Source organism: Callithrix jacchus, chromosome 5, assembly GCF_049354715.1.
Source record: "Callithrix jacchus isolate 240 chromosome 5, calJac240_pri, whole genome shotgun sequence".
NCBI lineage: Eukaryota > Metazoa > Chordata > Mammalia > Primates > Cebidae > Callithrix > Callithrix jacchus.
The window spans coordinates 101,491,994-101,510,829 of record NC_133506.1 but is presented as its reverse complement, the minus strand read 5'-3'; the positions used below and the strand labels follow the sequence as shown (position 1 = coordinate 101,510,829).

The following is an 18,836-nucleotide window of genomic DNA, read 5'->3' as shown; positions in this document are numbered from 1 at the left end:
GGGAGGAAAGATTTGCTCTCTCATTTCCACTTCACTCTTAATTCATCAGACAGGATCATCAAGAATTAAAAAAAAAAAAAAAAAAAAAAAGACCACCAAAATAATCCTAGCACCTTGACAGTCTTCTCTTTACATTGATAAATTTTAAAGAAATTAAAAATTCTTACATACATTAAAGATAGAAGGTATATACCTAGAAATGTGCCTCAGCATGCATATGCTAGCAAGGAAAAGAAAGCAAGTGATGAAATCTATGGCCAGATTCACATATTTCTGTCACTTGTAGAAGGCACTTAATAGATTAGAATTTGCTAGATTAGCACCCAGATAGAGATAAAATACTTCAATTTCCCGGCAAAAACTATTGCATTCATTAGTACTGGTATCCAAATTAAGAGTAACAAATTAAAATTCCTTTAATTCTCCATACTTTGCTGTAACTAAATATTAGCAGGAAAATAAGCCTGGTTATTAGAGTTATAGACATTTATTGCAGAGATGCCTTCTTTCTGTCTTTTCATTACATTCTAAACTTTTAAAATTTTTCTTAGCTTTATATTTATTTGGCAGATGGAAGGGAATTTTCAAAAGCCTGTGAGTTTATTATTTTTGGTAACAACTTTGATTCTTATTTCTTCCCCACATATGACCATTAAGTATTATTTTATTTATAGCATCTAAAATGATTTAATAATAGAAAATAAAGATCCCCTTTGATCTAGAATGCAAGGTTTAATAACATAAAATAAATGGTCTGTGCAGCCTACCTCTAAAATTATGCTTGATATATTAGCAAAAATGAACACAATAGAATTAAACATGTGGACATCTGATTCCAAATATGTGTTTGTTGAGAGAAAGAGAAGCCATGTCTAAACTGAAAAAAAAAAAAAAAAAACTAATAAGGAATACTTGATTAATTTTGGGAACTCAGGAAATGTCTTTTAGGAAGGAAAGGGAACTACAATCGTTATCATTTCTCAGTCACTGATTTTGATGAGTGGTCTTCTCCCACCATCAGGGTGGGCTGGGGGAGGTGACGGCGGTATGCCACAAAGAGAGCACTTGACTTTGGAGTTACACATCCACTCAAGTATCCCAAGACCCCTTATGGGAATAGAAATCCAATCCCTGAAACAACTCCAATAAATAACCAGACAAAATCACTCCCCTGCTTAAAATGATCCATTCACTGTTCCCCATCACCCTCAGGACCAGCTCTCTGTTTATATTTATTATATCATTGTTCACCCCCCTACCCCGTATGTATCATCAGGGCTCCATATGAAGTTCTCAGATTATGCAATGTTCCATCATGACTCCATGCTTTTGCAGTGGTTACTACCTCTCTTAGGAATTCCTGTAGTCTTCATGCACTTGCATGCCATCCCAAATCTGCTTTCTAATTTGCTTATAGTCATAGTGGACACACAAACTGACTATACTTGGAGTAAATGAGAAGCTATGATGAGAAGAATATAAAGTAATTTGTCTATCTTTTGGATTTAATTACATTTGGATCAGCAATGGAAAAAAAATCACCATTAGGGAAATCTCTCATTGTTGGTTCAGCTGGAGGCTGGAAAAGTAGAAGAGCATTCCTAATCTTCAAAGTAAGCTGGGATGCTAATTTTACCTTCTGTGAAACAGATGATTTAAGTTGTATGGAGAAAAATAGCTCAAAGCATTAAAATTGGTATAATACAAGTTCAATGATAATTATGATGAAAGATTTCATATATTTAAAACCTGTCTTAGTTACAAAAATCAAACTTTACCTCTTGAAATGATTCACCAGCACTCCCACAAGTTCTCCAATTCGACTCTCATGAGTTGGCTGTTTGCTGAAGAGGCAGACAATGAGGTCTTTGTTGTCTTTCGTATGGAAGACTACAAGTTGGTCCTTTCCATTGGAGACACTCAGACCAGTCAGCTGCAAAGAGATAATGCATGGAAAACTATTAGGCTCATTCTCAAAAGAATGGATTAAAAAATATGTTTTGGAGCTGGGCACAGTGGCATGTGTGTGTGTATAGTCTCAGTGACTTGGGAGGCTGAAACAGGAGGATTATTTGAGCCCTGGAGTTTGAATCCAGCCTGGGCAACACAGTGAGACACCATCTCTTTACAACAAAAAAGCCATACATTTTTAAAATGGTTTTGCTCAGTAACTCTGCTGACTTTAATCTTTATCAGTTTCATGGAACAAGTAGATGGAAGGAAACAATAAAGGGCAGAAATGAATAAAATTGGAAATAGAAAAACAACAAATAAAAATTAATGAAACAGAGATAGTTCTTTCAGAAGATCAATAAAACTGAAAAACCTCTAGCCCAAAACAAAAAAAGAAAGAAGACCTTGATACTACTATCAGGAATGGAAGAGGGGCCATCTCTACAGACCACATGAACATTCAAAGGATAATATTAAAATATTTGGACCAACTTTGTACAAAACTTATTCAACAACTTTATTAAAACCAAATAATTCCTTAAGGGCCACAAAATACTAAAACTCTCCAAGAATAACTTGAATAATTCTGTATCTGTCGAAGAAATTAAATTTATAGTTAAAAACATTTTGAAAAAGAAAATTCTAGTTCCAGATGATCTCACTACTGAGTTCCACCAAACATTTAAGGAAGAAATGACACTAATTCACCATATTTCTTCTAGAAAATAGAAGAGAAGGGAACACTTCCTAACTCATTTTGAAGTTGGCATTATTGTGATATCAAAAATAAACACCACAGAACAAGAAAACTACAAACTGATACTCTTCATCAACATGGATGTCAACAAAATATTAGCAAATTAAATCCAACAATATATAAAAATGATAATACAACATGACCAAGTGGAGTTTATCTAAGAAATGCAAGGCTAGTTCAGTATTCAAAAACTAATCAAAGTAATGACAGAACAAAATGAGAGGATAGTGACACAGAAAAATTATTTGACAAAATTCAACATCCATCCATGATAAAAATTTCTCAGCAAATCAGGATTATATGGAAGCTTAATCTAATAAAATGGCATCTACAAAATGCCACAGCTAACATCATACTTAGTGAAGAAGGACTGACAGTTTTCCCCGAAGATTGGGAGCAATGCAAGGATTTCCACTGTCACTGGTGCTATGCAGCCTCATACTGGAAGCCCTAGCCAGTGCAGCAAGGCAGGTTAAAGAAACTAAAAAGCACCAGGTGTGGTGGCTTATGCCTATAATTCCAACACTTTGTAAGGCTGAGGTGGGTGTATCGCTTGAGGTCAAGAGTTTGAGACCAGCCTGATCAATATGGTGAAACCTTGTCTCTACTAAAAATACAAAAATTAGCCAGGCATGGTGACAGGTGCCTGTAATCCCAGCTACTCGGGAGGCTGAGGCAGAAGAATCGCTTGAACCTTGGAGGCAGAGTTGCAGTGAGCTAAGATGGCACCACTGCACTCCAGCCTAGGTGACAGAGCAACACTCCGTCTCAAAGAAAAAAAAAAAAATTAGAAAAGCATACAGATCGAAAAGGAAGAAACAAATGTCTCTGTTTTCAGATTACATGATCACTTACATAGAAAATGACAAGGGATCCACAAAATAGCTCCCAGAACTGGTAAGTGCATTTAGTAAGGTCAAAGGATACAAGGCTGATATACAAAAATATTTCTATATTAGCAATGAACAATTTGAAACAAAAATTTAAAAACAAAACCATCTGTAACAACTCCAAAACCAAAAATACTTAGATATAAATCTAACAAAACATCTATCTGTAGGACCTACATGTTGAAAACTAAAAAATATTGAACCAGTCAAATTAAAATGCTGATGAAAGGAATAAAAGAAAACCGAGGCTGGATGTGGTGGCTGATGCCTATAATCCCAACACTTTGGGAGGCTGAGGTGGGCAGATCACGAGGTCAAGAGATTGAGATCATCTTGGCCAACATAATGAAACCCCGTCTCTACTAAAAATACAAAAATTAGCTGGGTGTGGTGGTGCACGCCTGTAGTCCCCGCTACTTGGGAGGCTGAAGCAGCAGAATTGCTCAAACCTGAGAGGTGGAAGTTGCAGTGAGCCGAGATTGTGCCACTGCACTCCAGCCTGGTTACAGAGCGAGACTTCACCTCAAAAAAAAAAAAAAAAAAAAAAAAAGAAAAGAAAAGAAAAAAGAAAACCTAAATAAATGAAGAGAAATAATATCTTTGTGGACTAGAAAACAAAATATTCTTAAGATAATTTTCCCTATTGATATATAGATTAAATGAATTCCTAACCAAAATCCCATAAGACTTTTTTTAGATATCAACAAGCAGATTCTTTTTTTTTTTAATTTTATTTTTAATGCATTTTAGGTTTTGGGGTACAGGTGCAGAACATGCAACATAGTTGCATAGGTACACACGTGGCAGTGTGATTTGCTGTCTTCCTCCCCTTCACCCACATCTGGCATTTCTCCCCATGCTATCCCTCCCCAGTTCCCCCCCCACCACTGTCCCTCCCCTATTCCCCCCAATAGGCCCCAGTGTGTAGTGCTCCCCTCCCTGTGTCCATGTGTTCACATTGTTCACACCCGCCTATTAGTGAGAATATGTGGTATTTCATTTTCTGTTCTTGTGTCAGTTTGCTGAGAATGATGTTCTCCAGATTCATCCATGTCCCTACAAAGGACATGAACTCATCGTTTTTGATTGCTGCATAATATTCCATGGTGTATATGTTCCACATTTTCCCAGTCCAGTCTATCATCGATGGGCACTTGGGTTGGTTCCAGAACTTTTCTATTGTAAACAGTGCTGCAATGAACATTCGTGTGCATGTGTCCTTATAGTAGAACGATTTATAGTCCTTTGAATATATACCCAGTAATGGGGTTGCTGGGTCAAATGGAATTTCTATTTCTAGGTCCTTGAGGAATCGCCACACTGTCTTCCACAATGGTTGAACTAATTTACACTCCCACCAGCAGTGTAAAAGTGTTCTTATTTCTCCAAATCCTCTCCAGCATCTGTTGTCTCCAGATTTTCTAATGATTGCCATTCTGACTGGTGTGAGATGGTATCTCAATGTAGTTTTGATTTGCATTTCTCTGATGACCAGTGATGATGAGCACTTTTTCATATGTTTGTTGGCCTCATGTATGTCTTCTTTTGTAAAGTGTCTGTTCATATCCTTTGCCCATTTTTGAATGGGCTTGTTTTTTTCTTGTAAATCTGTTTTAGTTCTTTGTAAATTCTGGATATCAGCCCTTTGTCAGATTACTAGGCTGCACACATTTTTTCCCATTCTGTTGGTTGCCGATTCACTCTAGTGACTGTTTCTTTTGCCGTGCAGAAGCTGTGGAGTTTGATTAGGTCCCATTTGTCTATTTTGGCTTTTGCTGCCAATGCTTTTGGTGTTTTGGTCATGAAGTCCTTGCCTACTCCTATGTCCTGAATGGTTCTGCCTAGATTTTCTTCTAGGGTTTTTATGGTGCCAGGTCTTATGTTTAAGTCTTTAATCCATCTGGGGTTAATTTTAGTGTAAGGTGTCAGGAAGGGGTCCAGTTTCTGCTTTCTGCACATGGCTAGTCAGTTTTCCCAACACCATTTATTAAACAGGGAATCCTTTCCCCATTGCTTGTTTTTGTCAGGTTTATCAAAGATTATATGGTTGTAGATATGTTGTGTTGCCTCCGATGCCTCTGTTCTGTTCCACTGGTCTATATCTCTGTTTTGGTACCAGTACCATGCTGTTTTGATTACTGTAGCCTTGTAGTATAGTTTGAAGTCCGGTAGTGTGATGCCTACTGCTGTGTTCTTTTTGCTTAGAACTGACTTGGCTATGCGGGCTCTCTTTTGGTTCCATATGAAGTTCATGGTGGTTTTTTCCAGTTCTGTGAAGAAAGTCAATGGTAGCTTGATGGGGATAGCATTGAGTCTGTAAATTACTTTGGGCAGTATGGCCATTTTCACGATATTGATTTTTCCTAACCATGAACATGGAATGTTTCTCCATCTGTTTGTGTCCTCTCTTATTTCGTTGAACAGTGGTTTGCAGTTCTCCTTGAAGAGGTTCCTTATGTTCCTTGTTAGTTGTATTCCTAGGTATTTTATTCTCTTTGTAGCAATTGTGAATGGCAGTTCGTTCTTGATTTGGCTCTCTTGAAGTCTGTTATTGGTGTATAGGAATGCTTGTGATTTTTGCACATTGATTTTATATCCTGAGACTTTGCTGAAGTTGCTTATCAGTTTCAGGAGTTTTTGGGCTGAGACGATGGAGTGTTCTAGATATACTATCATGTCATCTGCAAATAGAGACAATTTGGCTTCCTCCTTTCCTATTTGAATACCCTTTATTTCTTTTTCTTGCCTGGTTGCTCTGGCTAGAACTTCCAGTACTATATTGAATAGGAGTGGTGAGAGAGGGCATCCTTGTGTAGTGCCGGATTTCAAAGGGAATGCTTCCAGTTTTTGCCCATTCAGTATATTGACTGTTGGTTTGTCGTAAATAGCTTTTATTATTTTGAGATATGTTCCATCAATACCGAGTTTATTGAGGGTTTTTACCATAAAGCGCTGTTGAATTTTGTCAAAGGCCTTCTCTGCATCAATTGAGATAATCATGTGGTTTTTGTCCTTCGTTCTGTTTATGTGGTGAATTACATTTATAGACGTGCATATGTTGAACCAGCCTTGCATCCCTGGGATGAATCCTACTTGATCATGGTGGATAAGCTTTTTGATGGCTTGCCAGTATTTTATTGAAGATTTCTGTGTCTATGTTCATCATGGATACTGGCCTGAAGTTTTCTTTTTTTGTTGAGTCTCTGCCAGATTTTGGTATCAGGATGATGTTGGTCTCATAAAATGATTTGGGAAGGATTCCCTCTTTTTGGATTATTTGGGATAGTTTCAGAAGGAATGTAACAGTTCCTCTTTGTGTGTCTGGTAGAACTTGGCTGTGAACCCACCTGGACCTGGACTTTTGTGTGGTAGGCTCGTAATTGCTGCCTCAACTTCAGACCTTGTTATTGGTCTATTCATAGTTTCGACTTCCTCCTGGTTTAGCCTTGGGAGGACACAAGTGTCCAGGAATTTATCCATTTCTTCCAGCTTTACTAGTTTATGTGCATAGAGTTGTTTGTAATATTCTCTGATGATGGTTTGAATTTCTGTGGAATCTGTGGTGATTTCCCCTTTATCATTTTTTATTGCATCTATTTGGTTATTCTCTCTTTTCTTTTTTACTAATCTGGCTAGTGGTCTATTTTGTTGATCTTTTCAAAAAACCAGCTCTTGGATTTATTGATTTTTTGAAGGGTTTTTCGCGTCTCTGTCTCCTTCAGTTCTGCTCTGATCTTAGTTATTTCTTGTCTTCTGCTAGGTTTTGAGTTTTTTTTATCTTGCTCCTCCAACTCTTTCAATTTTGATGATAGGGTGTCAATTTTGGATCTCTCCACTCTTCTCATGTGGGCACTTATTGCTATATATTTTCCTCTAGAGACTGCTTTAAATGTGTCCCAGAGATTCTGGTATGCTGTGTCTTCGTTCTCGTTGGTTTCGAAGAACTTCTTTATTTCTGCCTTCATTTCATCGTTTATCCAGTCAACATTCAAGAGCCAGTTGTTCAGTTTCCATGAAGCTGTGCGGTTCTGAGTTAGTTTCTGAATTCTGAGTTCTAACTTGATTGCACTATGGTCTGAGAGACTGCTTGTTATGATTTCAGTTGTTTTGCATTTGCTGAGGAGGGATTTACTTCCAATTATGTGGTAAATTTTAGAGTAGGTGTGATGTGGTGCTGAGAAGAATGTATATTCTGTGGATTTGGGGTGGAGAGTTCTGTAAATGTCTATCAGGTTTGCTTGTTCCAGGTCTGAGTTCAAGCCCTGGATATCCTTGTTAATTTTCTGCCTGATTGATCTGTCTAACATTGACAGTGGAGTGTTAAAGTCTCCCACTATTATTGTGTGGGAGTCTAAGTCTCTTTGTAAGTTATTAAGAACTTGCCTTATATATTTGGGTGCTCCCATATTGGGTCCATATATATTTAGGATCGTTAGCTCTTCTTGTTGTATCAATCCTTTTACCATTATGTAATGTTCTTCTTTGTCTCTTTTGATCTTTGTTTCTTCAAAGTCTATTTTATCAGAGACGAGAATTGCAACTCCTGCTTTTTTTGCTCTCCATTTGCATGGTAAATCTTCCTCCATCCCTTTATTTTGAGCCTTTGTGTATCCTTGCATGTGAGATGGGTTTCTTGGATACAGCACACCAATGGGTTTTGGCTTTTTATCTAATTTGCCAGTCTGTGTCTTTTGATTGGTGCATTTAGCCCATTTACATTTAGGGTTAATATTGTTATGTGTGAATTTGATACTGCCATTTTGATGCTAGCTGACTGTTTTGCCTGTTAGTTGATGCAGATTCTTCATTTTGTTGATGCTCTTTAGCATTTGGTATGTTTTTGGAATGGCTGGTACTGGTTGTTCCTTTCTATGTGTAGTGTCTCTTTTAGGAGCTCTTGTAAAGCAGGCCTGGTGGTGACAAAATCTCTGAGTACTTGCTTGTTCGCAAAGGACTTTATTTTTCCTTCACTTCTGAAGCTCAGTTTGGCTGGATATGAAATTCTGGGTTGAAAGTTCTTTTCTTTAAGGATGTTGAATACTGGCCCCCACTCTCTCCTGGCTTGTAGGGTTTCTGCCGAGAGATCTGCTGTGAGTCTGATGGGCTTCCCTTTGTGGGTGACCCGACCTTTCTCTCTGGCTGCCCTTAGTATTTTCGCCTTCATTTCGACCCTGGTGAATCTGACGATTATGTGCCTTGGGGTTGCTCTTCTTGCGGAATATCTTTGTGGTGTCCTCTGTATTTCCTGGACTTGAATATTGGCCTGCCTTGCTAGATTGGGGAACAAGCAGATTCTAAAGTGTGTATGTTAAGGCAAAAGAACTAGAATAGCCATAGAGTTTTGTAAATGAAGAATAAAGTTGGAGGGCTCACAGTAGCTGATTTTAATACTTAGTATAAAGCTACATTAATCAAGACAATAAAGGAAATAATAAATCAGAAACAGACTCACATGAATACGGCCAATAAATTTTTCACATAGGTGCAAAAGCAATGAAGAAAGGATAATGTGGGCATCTGGATAACTTGGAACATTTGGACATCCCCATGCAAATAAAAATAAAAGTCTACCTAAGTCTCACATTTTGTAAACAATTCAGAGTGGACTACAGATCTAAATGCAAAATGTAAAACTGGAAAACTTTTAGGAGAAAACATAGAAGAAAATCTTTGTGATCTAAGGTTGGCAAAGATTTCTCAGAAATGATACCAAAAGCACAATCCATAAAGCAAAAAATTGATAAATTGAACTTCATCAAACTTAAAACTTTTGCTCTGAGGAAGACACTGGTGGGAGAGTGAAAAGACTAGCCACAGACTGGCAGAAAATATTTGGAAAGATATATCTGATAAAGGACTTGTATTTAGAATACATAAAGAGTGCTAAAAACTTAAGACCTGGCCGGGCCTGGTGGCTCACACTTGTAATCCCAGCACTTTGGGAGGACGAGGTGGGTGGATTACGAGGTCAAGAGATTGAGACTATCCTGGTCAACATGGTGAAACCCCGTCTCTACTAAAAATACAAAAAATTAGCTGGGCACGGTGGCACGTGCCTGTAATCCCAGCTACTCAGGAGGCTGAGGCAGGAGAATTGCCTGAACCCAGGAGTTGGAGGTAGCGGTGAGCCAAGATTGTGCCATTGCACTCCAGCCTGGGTAACAAGAGCGAAACTCCATCTTAAAACAAACAAACAAAAAAAACCAAAAAACTTAAGACCTAGTAAACATCTCAATTAAAAATAATGGGTAATTGCACTGAAATCTCCTTTGACATGATCAGAAAAAAAATGTATAAAAGATTTGAAATTGCTTCACCAAAGAAGGCATAGGGGTAGTGAATAAGCACATAAAAGGGTGCTCAACATCAGTAGCCATTAGGGAAATGCAAACTAAAATTGCAATGGAAAACACTGCAAACCCACCAGAATGGCTAAAATAACAAAACAGATGCAACAAGAAAAAAGTGGTAATACTTAATGCTGGTGAGGACACAGAACAATGGTACTCACATGCACTACTGGTGAAAATGTAAAATGGTATGGTCACTGTGGAAACAGTGGTTAACTCAAAAAATTAAATGGAGAATTACCATAGGAGCCAGCAATCTCAGTCCTATGCGGGTATCCCAGAGAAATAAAAGCTTAGCTTTGCATGAACATTTATACATGAATGTTTATAGCAAAAGCTGGAAACAACCCAAATATCCTTTGGTGTGTGCATGGATAAACAAACTGTGGTACATCTAAATAATGGAATGCTACTCAGCAATGAACAAACTAATGATACAAATTACTGACATGCAACAATGTGGATAAATCTCACAGGCCTTATGGCTGAATGAAAGCAGCCAGTCTCAAAGGTTAAGGCCTGTGTGACTCCATTTACATGATACTCTATAGAAGATAAAAGGATAATTAGGATTTCAACATGAATTTGGAAGGAAAAAAAGAAGAAATAAGAAAAAATAAAGAAGGGGAAAAAAAAGGAAGGAAGATACAAGGATAAGGATGGACACAGATCAGTAGTTGCCAGGGTTTGGGGTTATGAGGAGTCCAATACAAGGGAGTTTTTTGGGGGGTATGGAACTACTCTGTATCCTGATTGTAGCAGTGGTCAGCCAATTTTATGCACATACTAAGACTCAGAGACCTGTACACCACATACGCAAGTAAATTATATTCACTGCATATAAATTTAAACAATTGAGCTCCCTGGTTGTTTTGATCTCCAGATATTCTACTTTGCTCAATAAAGCAGAAGCCAGAGTGATTTCCTCATTCTGTGGTCTGTTCCTCTATTGCATAAAATACTGAAGTGCCACCTCCTGGCTACCACAGGTGCTATCATCCAGGCGGGCAGGCAGCCTGAACAAGGCAGCCACTGGGGGATGGCACAGTGCCAGGCAGCCTGGGGTAGGGACAGGTGTGCGGAAGATGCTGGGAATGTGATCCCTGTTCTTGGGAGATTCACAATCCAGTTGGATCAGAGGAGGAGATAAGTATTAAATAACTGAAGAAAAACACCTTAACAGTTTACAGATTTGGAATGCCACTTAATTCCATGGCCATATTTTACAGGTAGACATTGAGACTGAAGGAGGTCAGCTCGTCTGCAGGCCCGGGAACAGAACTCAGACCTGCAGGTTGACTGGGACTCATGTTCTTTCCATCTCACCAGGCTTTTCCAGTATCATGTATAACTGAACGCAAACTCTATAAGTAAGTATTCCCATGAATACTTTTTCATAAGAGGTGAATTCTTGGGTTCATTTTAAAGAATGCCAGGGTCAGTGCTTAATGGAGAGAAGGGAAAACATTAAAGAAATTGGAAATAAACCAATCAATGTGGCTCATGGGCTTTCTGAGACCGTTGGTAAGAGAATATAGCAATCTCTCTGCAACTTAGATAGATGTACTGGATCCAGATGATTTTTATATGATTAAATTTAAAAATATCATTTTCATTTAAAAAAATATTTTCTATCTATTATGCTTCACTCTCATTTGATTATTTTATATGTGAAATTCAAAATTGAATTTATGTAGCACTTCACAGGAGAGCTTGATTAAAGCCTAATGAAATGAGAATGGTAATAGCAGTAACTGCCAGCATATCCCAGGAGCATTAGCTGCAGGGGTTCAGGGAAAAGAGACAGATTCAGCAAAGAATGCTGAAACCACAGGGATAGAGGATCCCTTCCTAGATATTACCTGGACCAGAGGACAGGAGCCAATGACTGTTCTCAGCCACCACCCCCTCAGTGGGTGGGCTTCTCTCTCCCTTTCCCTCTCCCTTGCTGTCTGGGTGGCTTTATCTGCTGTGGGTGGGAATTCTTCATGTGGCCTAGTGGTGTGTCAGAGTCCCAGAAGAAATGAAGAAAAACAACACTTAAGTTGCCCTGCAAGTCCCCACTGTCACCAAGGCAGGACAAACATCACTCAGAATGTCCCCTTTAGTTCTGGAAGAAAGGATGGTAAGTGGGGATTAGTGGACTAAAGATGACCTGGGTGTTAATCCCAATTCAGCCCTGTGATCTTGAATGACTCATTTAATTTATTATGGCATCTGTCTCCTTTTCTGCAAAATAAAAATATCAGATGCCTTGTCTACCTTTCAGGGTTGTTATAAGGATCAAATAGTAGCAACTCTGGAGTACAAAAAGTAAGTAAGTGAAAAAACCCTGTCTTCAAAGGTCTTACACTCTAAGTGAAAATATATTTTCAGAACTTTATCACTGAAAATATAATTTTAAAACCTTACAACACCATGCAAATGTTGAAGGTATTGTGTGAAACACCTCAGCGGAGGAAGGGGTCACTACCTCATTGCCTTTAGGCAGCCATAACACACAGATGTATTTCTCTAAACAAAAGGGAAACTCCTTATCAAGGCTCCCCCTACCCCCATTGCCTCCTTATTTCTCCTAATCTATGAGAGTTCTATGCTATGATAAAGCTAAGCCTTCTCCTTCTCTGGCCTTGAAGATTTGAACAGGACAAACCGAGTCTCTGACTGCAACCCATTTCAATTCTCCCAGCCTCTCCTCAACTAAGAAGGACCAAACAGTGAACACAACTAGATGGTAAAGAGATGGGCAGTTCCGGAAGAGGAGGCCAGTGTGAGAAGTCAGAACAGATGTCCTCTCCTCCTCTGCAATGGAACGAGTGAAAGAGAGCAGAGCTCGCTACACAAGAAAATCTCTAATCCATATTATCATTTACCAAATAAGCACAATACAGATTGGTATTAGAAAGAGAAATAATTCCAAAAGACAAATAAGATAAATTATAAACACGATGGAAGCAGTAACAGAATAGGTACTGCAGAAAATGAAAGAATAATAGAAGAAAAAGTCCCAGTCTTTAGATAGAAAGGAACCACCGGTACCAGTCAAACTTAGAGGATCTTATGGATGTGTAGCCCAGATAAGTTTTATATCTGTAGAATAAAGGAAAACATCTTCAAGTATCTAGGCATATGAAAATAAGTTGTCTATATAGGAAAATACAATTAAGGTTTATATCCTTTAAAAAAAAGAAACTTGCTGGGTGCGGCAGCTCATGCCTGTAATACCAACACTTTGGGAGGCTGAGATGGGAGGATCACTTGAGGTCAGGAGTTTGAGACCAGCCTGGCCAACATGGTAAAACCCTGTCTCTACTAAAAATACAAAAATTAGCTGGGCATGGTGATGGACTCCTGTAGTCCCAGCTAATCAGGAGGCCGGGGCAGGAGAATCGCCTGAACCCAGTAGGTAGAGGTTGCAGTGCACCGAGACTGCGCCATTGCACTCCAGCCTGGGCATCAAAGCAAGTATTCGTCTCAAAAACAAAAAGAAAACTCATATTAATTTTGTCATAATTCACAGGAGGAGACAAGTAAATCTGTTTTATTCCTGATATCAATTAGGAAAGATCAGCTCAAATACTTAACAGTAATCATTATTAAAATTAAAAAGGATGTATAAGGTTCTAATCATTAGTAAAAAGAGAATAAATAAAACTTGACCAATGCAGCAACAGAAAAAAGAATGAAATAGCGTGGGGCATAAAAAATAGAAAACATTTGAATAACATGACTGAATTTAAGAAAAGTGTTTTTGTCAGTTGCTGTAAGAAATGTGAGCAGGATTTTACTTCTTTACTGGATGTTGCAGGATTACAGATTAAGTAGAAAACAAAATTTAACTATACTGTTTATAAAATTAAGATAAAAGCAGAAGTTTATGAATGAGAACAACATACATAATAAATTAAAGAGCTGGTTCTTTGAACAGACCAAATCCATGGCAAAGTCTCACCAAGAAAAAAATAGGCAAAAACACAAATATTTAACTTTAGGAATGAGAAAGGGATTTAAGGAAGGGTGTGTTGACTTTTTAAATTATAAGAGGTCAGGACAGTTGCTCAAGCCTCTAATCCCAGCACTTTGGGAGGCTGAGGCAGGAGGATCACTTGAGGCCAGGAGTTCATGACCAGCCTGGGCAACACAGCAAAATCCTGGCTAAAACAAAAATTAGCCGGACATGGTGGTGTGTGCCTGTAGTCCCAGCTACTCAGGAGGCTGAGGAGGGAGGACTGTTTAGCCAAGGAGTTTGAGGTTACAGTGCACTTCATTGCACTCCAGCCTGGGTGTCAGAGTGAGACCTGTCTCATTAAAAATAAAAGAGGAAGAAATTATAACAGAAAATACATTTGGGGTTGTAATTTCATGTTAATGAAATGCATGATTTTTTTTTAAGATGGGGTCCAGCTGTCTTGCCCAGGCTGGAGTGCAGTGGCGCAATCTTGGCTCACTACAACCTCTACCTCCCGGCCTCAGGCAATCCTCCCACCTCCCCTCCCAAGTCGCTGGGACCACAGGCACATGTCACCATGCCCAGCTAGTTTTTGTATTTTTAGCAGAGACAGGGTTTTGTCATGTTGCCCAGGCTGTCATGAACTCCTGAGATCAAGTGATCCTCCTGCCTTGGCCTCCCAAAGTGCTGGGATTACAGGTATGAGCCACTGTAGCAGGCCTGAACTGCATGATTTTACAGAAAAATATAAATTATTAAAATTGACTTAAAGATAAAACAATTAATTTCTATTTATAACTAGCAAAAAGTTTTTTTACATTATCAGAAAAACACTCTCCTAATTGTTTCTAGGCACAGGTTATGTTACAGGCTCAGGTAATTCCTATCATACTTTTTTTTTTTGAGACAGAGATTTACTTTTATTGCCCAGGTTGGAGTGACGCTATCTCGGCTCACTGCAACCTCCACTTTCCGGGTTCAAGAGATTCTCTTGCCTCATCCTCCTGAGTAGCTAGGATTACAGGCATGTGCCACCATGCCTAGCTAATTTTGTATTTTTAGTAGAGATGGAATTTCTCCATGTTGGTCAGGCTGGTCTCGAACTTCCAACCTCAGGTGATCTGCCCGCCTTGGCCTCCCAAACTACTGGGATTACAGGTGTGAGCCACCACGCCCAGCCAATTCCTATCATATTTAAAATGCTCTACAATATGGAAAAAGATAGAAATCATACTGACTCGTTCTATTTATCCAGCTAGCAAAACCTGCTGAATCTCTCTCTCTCTCACATACACAAACACCCAGAGATCAATGTAACTTACGAATACAGATGCAAAAATCCAAAATAATTAATGAACTGGATTCAACAAGATAAATACTATGACCATGACAGTGTATTCCATAAGTGTAAGGGTGGATCACTAGTAAGAAATATGTCAATACAACTCAGTTTATTAATAGGTCACATTTACATGTTATTGGTGTGCTAGGCCAACTAGAATGATCTTCTTGGGGTCAGGCTCGGCGGCTTTCACCTGTTTAAGTCAAGTATGAAGTTTTGTATTTGTATTGTTTTTATTTTATAGTATACCATGGTATACAAAATAACACTTCATTTTACAGTAAGACGGTAAATACTCAAATGTATTTATTGCTATTTTATCACTATAATAATCAGTTTTAATTTTTTTTTTCCTCTGGAGTATCTTTCCTTCAAACTTCCTCCCCATAGCAGCTGCTCCACAGTCTTCTCTCCTGGGAGACACTCTCCTCTTCTTTGGCTCCTGCTCTCTACAGACACCTCTAAAGGACTTCATTAAGTTGGTATGCTTCCCACCTCCCTCCCCCATCCTCCGCCCCTGTCCAAAGCTATGCCTGACACACAAAGAACTTACATGAAATTGTAGTGGTCACTTTATTTGCTTGTATTTTGCCACAGACACTTGGCTTTTTGGATGTTCTATTCAACTTCTGTTCTTTGATTAGACTGCAGAGATAATGTTTATGCTCTTTTGATCTCAGTTAACAAATTGATTTGGCTACTCCTTGATGGAGAACATTCTGTTCATTCTGCTTTCCATTCAGAAACTTTGAAGACAGTTTGCTCTGGCTATCTGCAGGATATCTGGTGACTTCCTTTTCACCTTCTTTCTCTGTTCTCTGTCTCTCCTAATCTCCCTCCTTCTCCCTTCCCAGCCCCTCTCCTTGTTCCTTCCTTATTCCTCAACTAGCTGTAACTCAGGAAGCCCAGCTGTGTGGGCTCATTGCAGAAATACGGAAGCTTTGGCCTAACTGAGAGTTTATCCCTTTACAAGCAAGCGTCTCTGAAGGCAACACATTGCTTGAGCCTAGAGCCCTCATGCAAGCAGGCTGATGGTCTTGAGGTCCTGTGAGGTGGCCAAGCCTCTTAGAGGCGTCCTGTGCAGGTGCTCTGGTCAGTAGTCCTGGCTTGAGCTCAGCCAGCCCTGGGGCCAGATAAGTGAGTGTATGAGGGCTCCAGTGATTCCAACTCTCAATTATCAAGCAACCCCGCCTTTGAATCTTCCTGAGGGCCTAGACATTGTGGAGCAGAGGCATACTGGCCGCACTGTGCCTCTTCCAAATTCCTTACCAACAGAATCCAAGAACATGATAAAGTAGTGGTTGCTTCATTCCACTAAGTCTGAAGATGGACTGTTACACAGCAATAGTAATTGGAATAAAATTCTGGAACAGGAGTGGGGTACTCCTGAAGCATTATCCCAAATAGTTGGCACTGGCTTTGGGAAGTGGGTGGAAGCTGGGAAGGTCCTGAGAGACTGCTGGGGGAATCATGGCAGGCCTTAAAAACAGAGTCAGTGAAGGCCTGAGGAAAACAGGGAAAACATTATTTCCAGACAGAGCAAAGGGAACCTTTGTTGTTAAGTAGGAGAAAATTTGACAACACTGTTCCTTATGAGAAAGCAGAAAATAGAAAATGTACCTAACAAATGTGATGATCTAGATAAGGAGATTTCTAGATAGAACACTCAAAGTGCCATCTGGCTGCTTCTTGCTGTCTATGAAAAAAATGTGAGAAGAGAGAGAGGACCTTAATAAAGAACTGTTCCACTCTCATGTAAAATTTAGAGGAAATATAAAGAAGCCTGCAATTGCTGGGCTTGAAAATAAAACTGTTTCTTATACCCAGTTTCTCCAGATGGCAAATGATTCTCAAATTAAGAAATGGTTTCAGGGCAATGGATCAAATCCAGAGTGGGATTGTAAAATCCTTTGTTAAAACCTTAGAAAGTCCTAAGGCATTCAGAGTATCTTCCAGACGGACTAAAAGAGGCACTGAAGATCTTCAGGGCATGCCTTACAAATTCTATCTGTTAAACAGGGCTCCTGAGTCTTAAGGGTCTTGTCCCACAATAGCTCACAAGGTGCCCTAGGTATGGGAGAGTTTATTTTGCAGAGATTTGTGGGCGTGGTTTTTGTCTAACGGAGTAGATATACAGTGAATCCACCAAAATTTCAAAGGATTGGAATGAAAGCAACAGAGACATGACAAAACGCAACAGGCTTTGTGGCCCCTAGCCCCAAACTTTTGTGGACAGGAAGCAGGCTAAGAAAGCTATTTAGCTGCAAACACAGAGGGCCATTGACTGTTACGTTCTCCCCATTCCCTTCCTCTTTGAACAGAAGTGTCTGTGGTAAGTATCCCATCCCTTAGATGACCACTGCATGTTGGGTATGCGAGGCAGATAACTTTTCCTTTTAGTTGTTCTTCAGATTTCAGGAACTTTGCTTAAGGAACTGCGCCTGGATTGAATTAGATGAGATCCTGGCCCTTGACCTTAAACCTGGTATTATATGGAGATGAGACTTTTGGGACATCTTGGGAGTGAGTAAACACATTTTATTTTATTTTACTTCAGTTTTTTTTTTTGAGCTAGGGTCTCACTCTGTTGCCCAGGCTGGAGTGCATTGGTGCAATAATGGCTCACACCTTGAGCTCCTGGGCTCAAGAAATCCTCCACCTCAGCCTCCCAAGCAGCTGGGACTACAGGCATGTACCACCATATCCAGCTAATTAGTTTTTTTTTTCTTTTTTCCGGTAGAGATGAGGTCTTTTTGTGTTGCCCAGACTAGTCTTGAACTTCGGGCCTCAAGCAGTCCTCCAGACTTGGCCTCCTAAAGTGTTGGGATTATAGGTGTAACCACAGTGGCTGGCTGGTAAGTGCATTATAAGTCAGAGTAACGAAAATAATTTTAACCAGCAGGTAGAAAGTGGAGATTTAAAACAAGTTTACAAAAATTTTGACATTCCTTCCATAGAAAGATAGTCCCTACCCCTTGAATCTAGGCTGACCACAGCACTGGCTTTTGATCAATAAAATGCAACAGAATTGGGGCTGTGTGACTTCGGAAGCTAGCTCAAAAAAGACAATGCAGCTTCTGCCTTGTTCAAGGGGACACTCATGTTTTGAGCACTAGCTACCTCATAAGAAGCCCAACTACCGTCAGTTGTGGTGGCTCATGATTGTAATCTCAGCACTGTAGGAGGCCGAGGCAGGTGGATCACCTGAGGTTGGCAGGTCAAGACCAGGCTGGCCAATATGGCCGTTTCTATTAAAAATACAAAAATTCATCAGGCATGGTGGCGCACACCTGTAGTCCCAGCTATTCTGGAGGCTGAGGCACCAGAATTGCTTGAACACAGGAGGCAGAGGTTGCGTTAAGCTGAGATCATGCCACTGCACTCTAGCCTGGGCAACAAAGCAGACTCTGTCTCAAAAAAATTAATAAATAAAATAAAGAAGTCTGACTACCCCAAGGCCACCACGTTGTGAGGAAGCCAAGCATCTCCAAAAGGCCTCACAAAGCTCTCTAGTCAGCAGTCCCAGTGTCTGAGTCCCCCCAACCAAGGTGTCAGTTACAGTGAACAAGCCTTCAAATGGTTCTAGTCCCAGCCC

The 18,836-nt window shown here is 39.6% G+C and overlaps 1 protein-coding gene across 6 annotated transcripts in view; it reads right to left on the bottom strand.

Moving 5' to 3' along the window:
* MYO1D (myosin ID) overlaps positions 1 to 18,836 on the bottom strand; it is a 386,402-nt gene that overhangs the window by 107,238 nt on the left and 260,328 nt on the right. For all 6 annotated transcript variants that reach the window (XR_013535766.1, XM_008997098.5, XM_008997101.5 and 3 more), the window contains one exon: positions 1,779 to 1,933. Coding sequence is in view for 5 of the 6 variants with exons in the window: in XM_008997098.5 (XP_008995346.1) it covers positions 1,779 to 1,933 (155 nt within the window). In the remaining variant the exon portion in view is untranslated. The remainder of the gene's footprint in view (positions 1 to 1,778; positions 1,934 to 18,836) is intronic.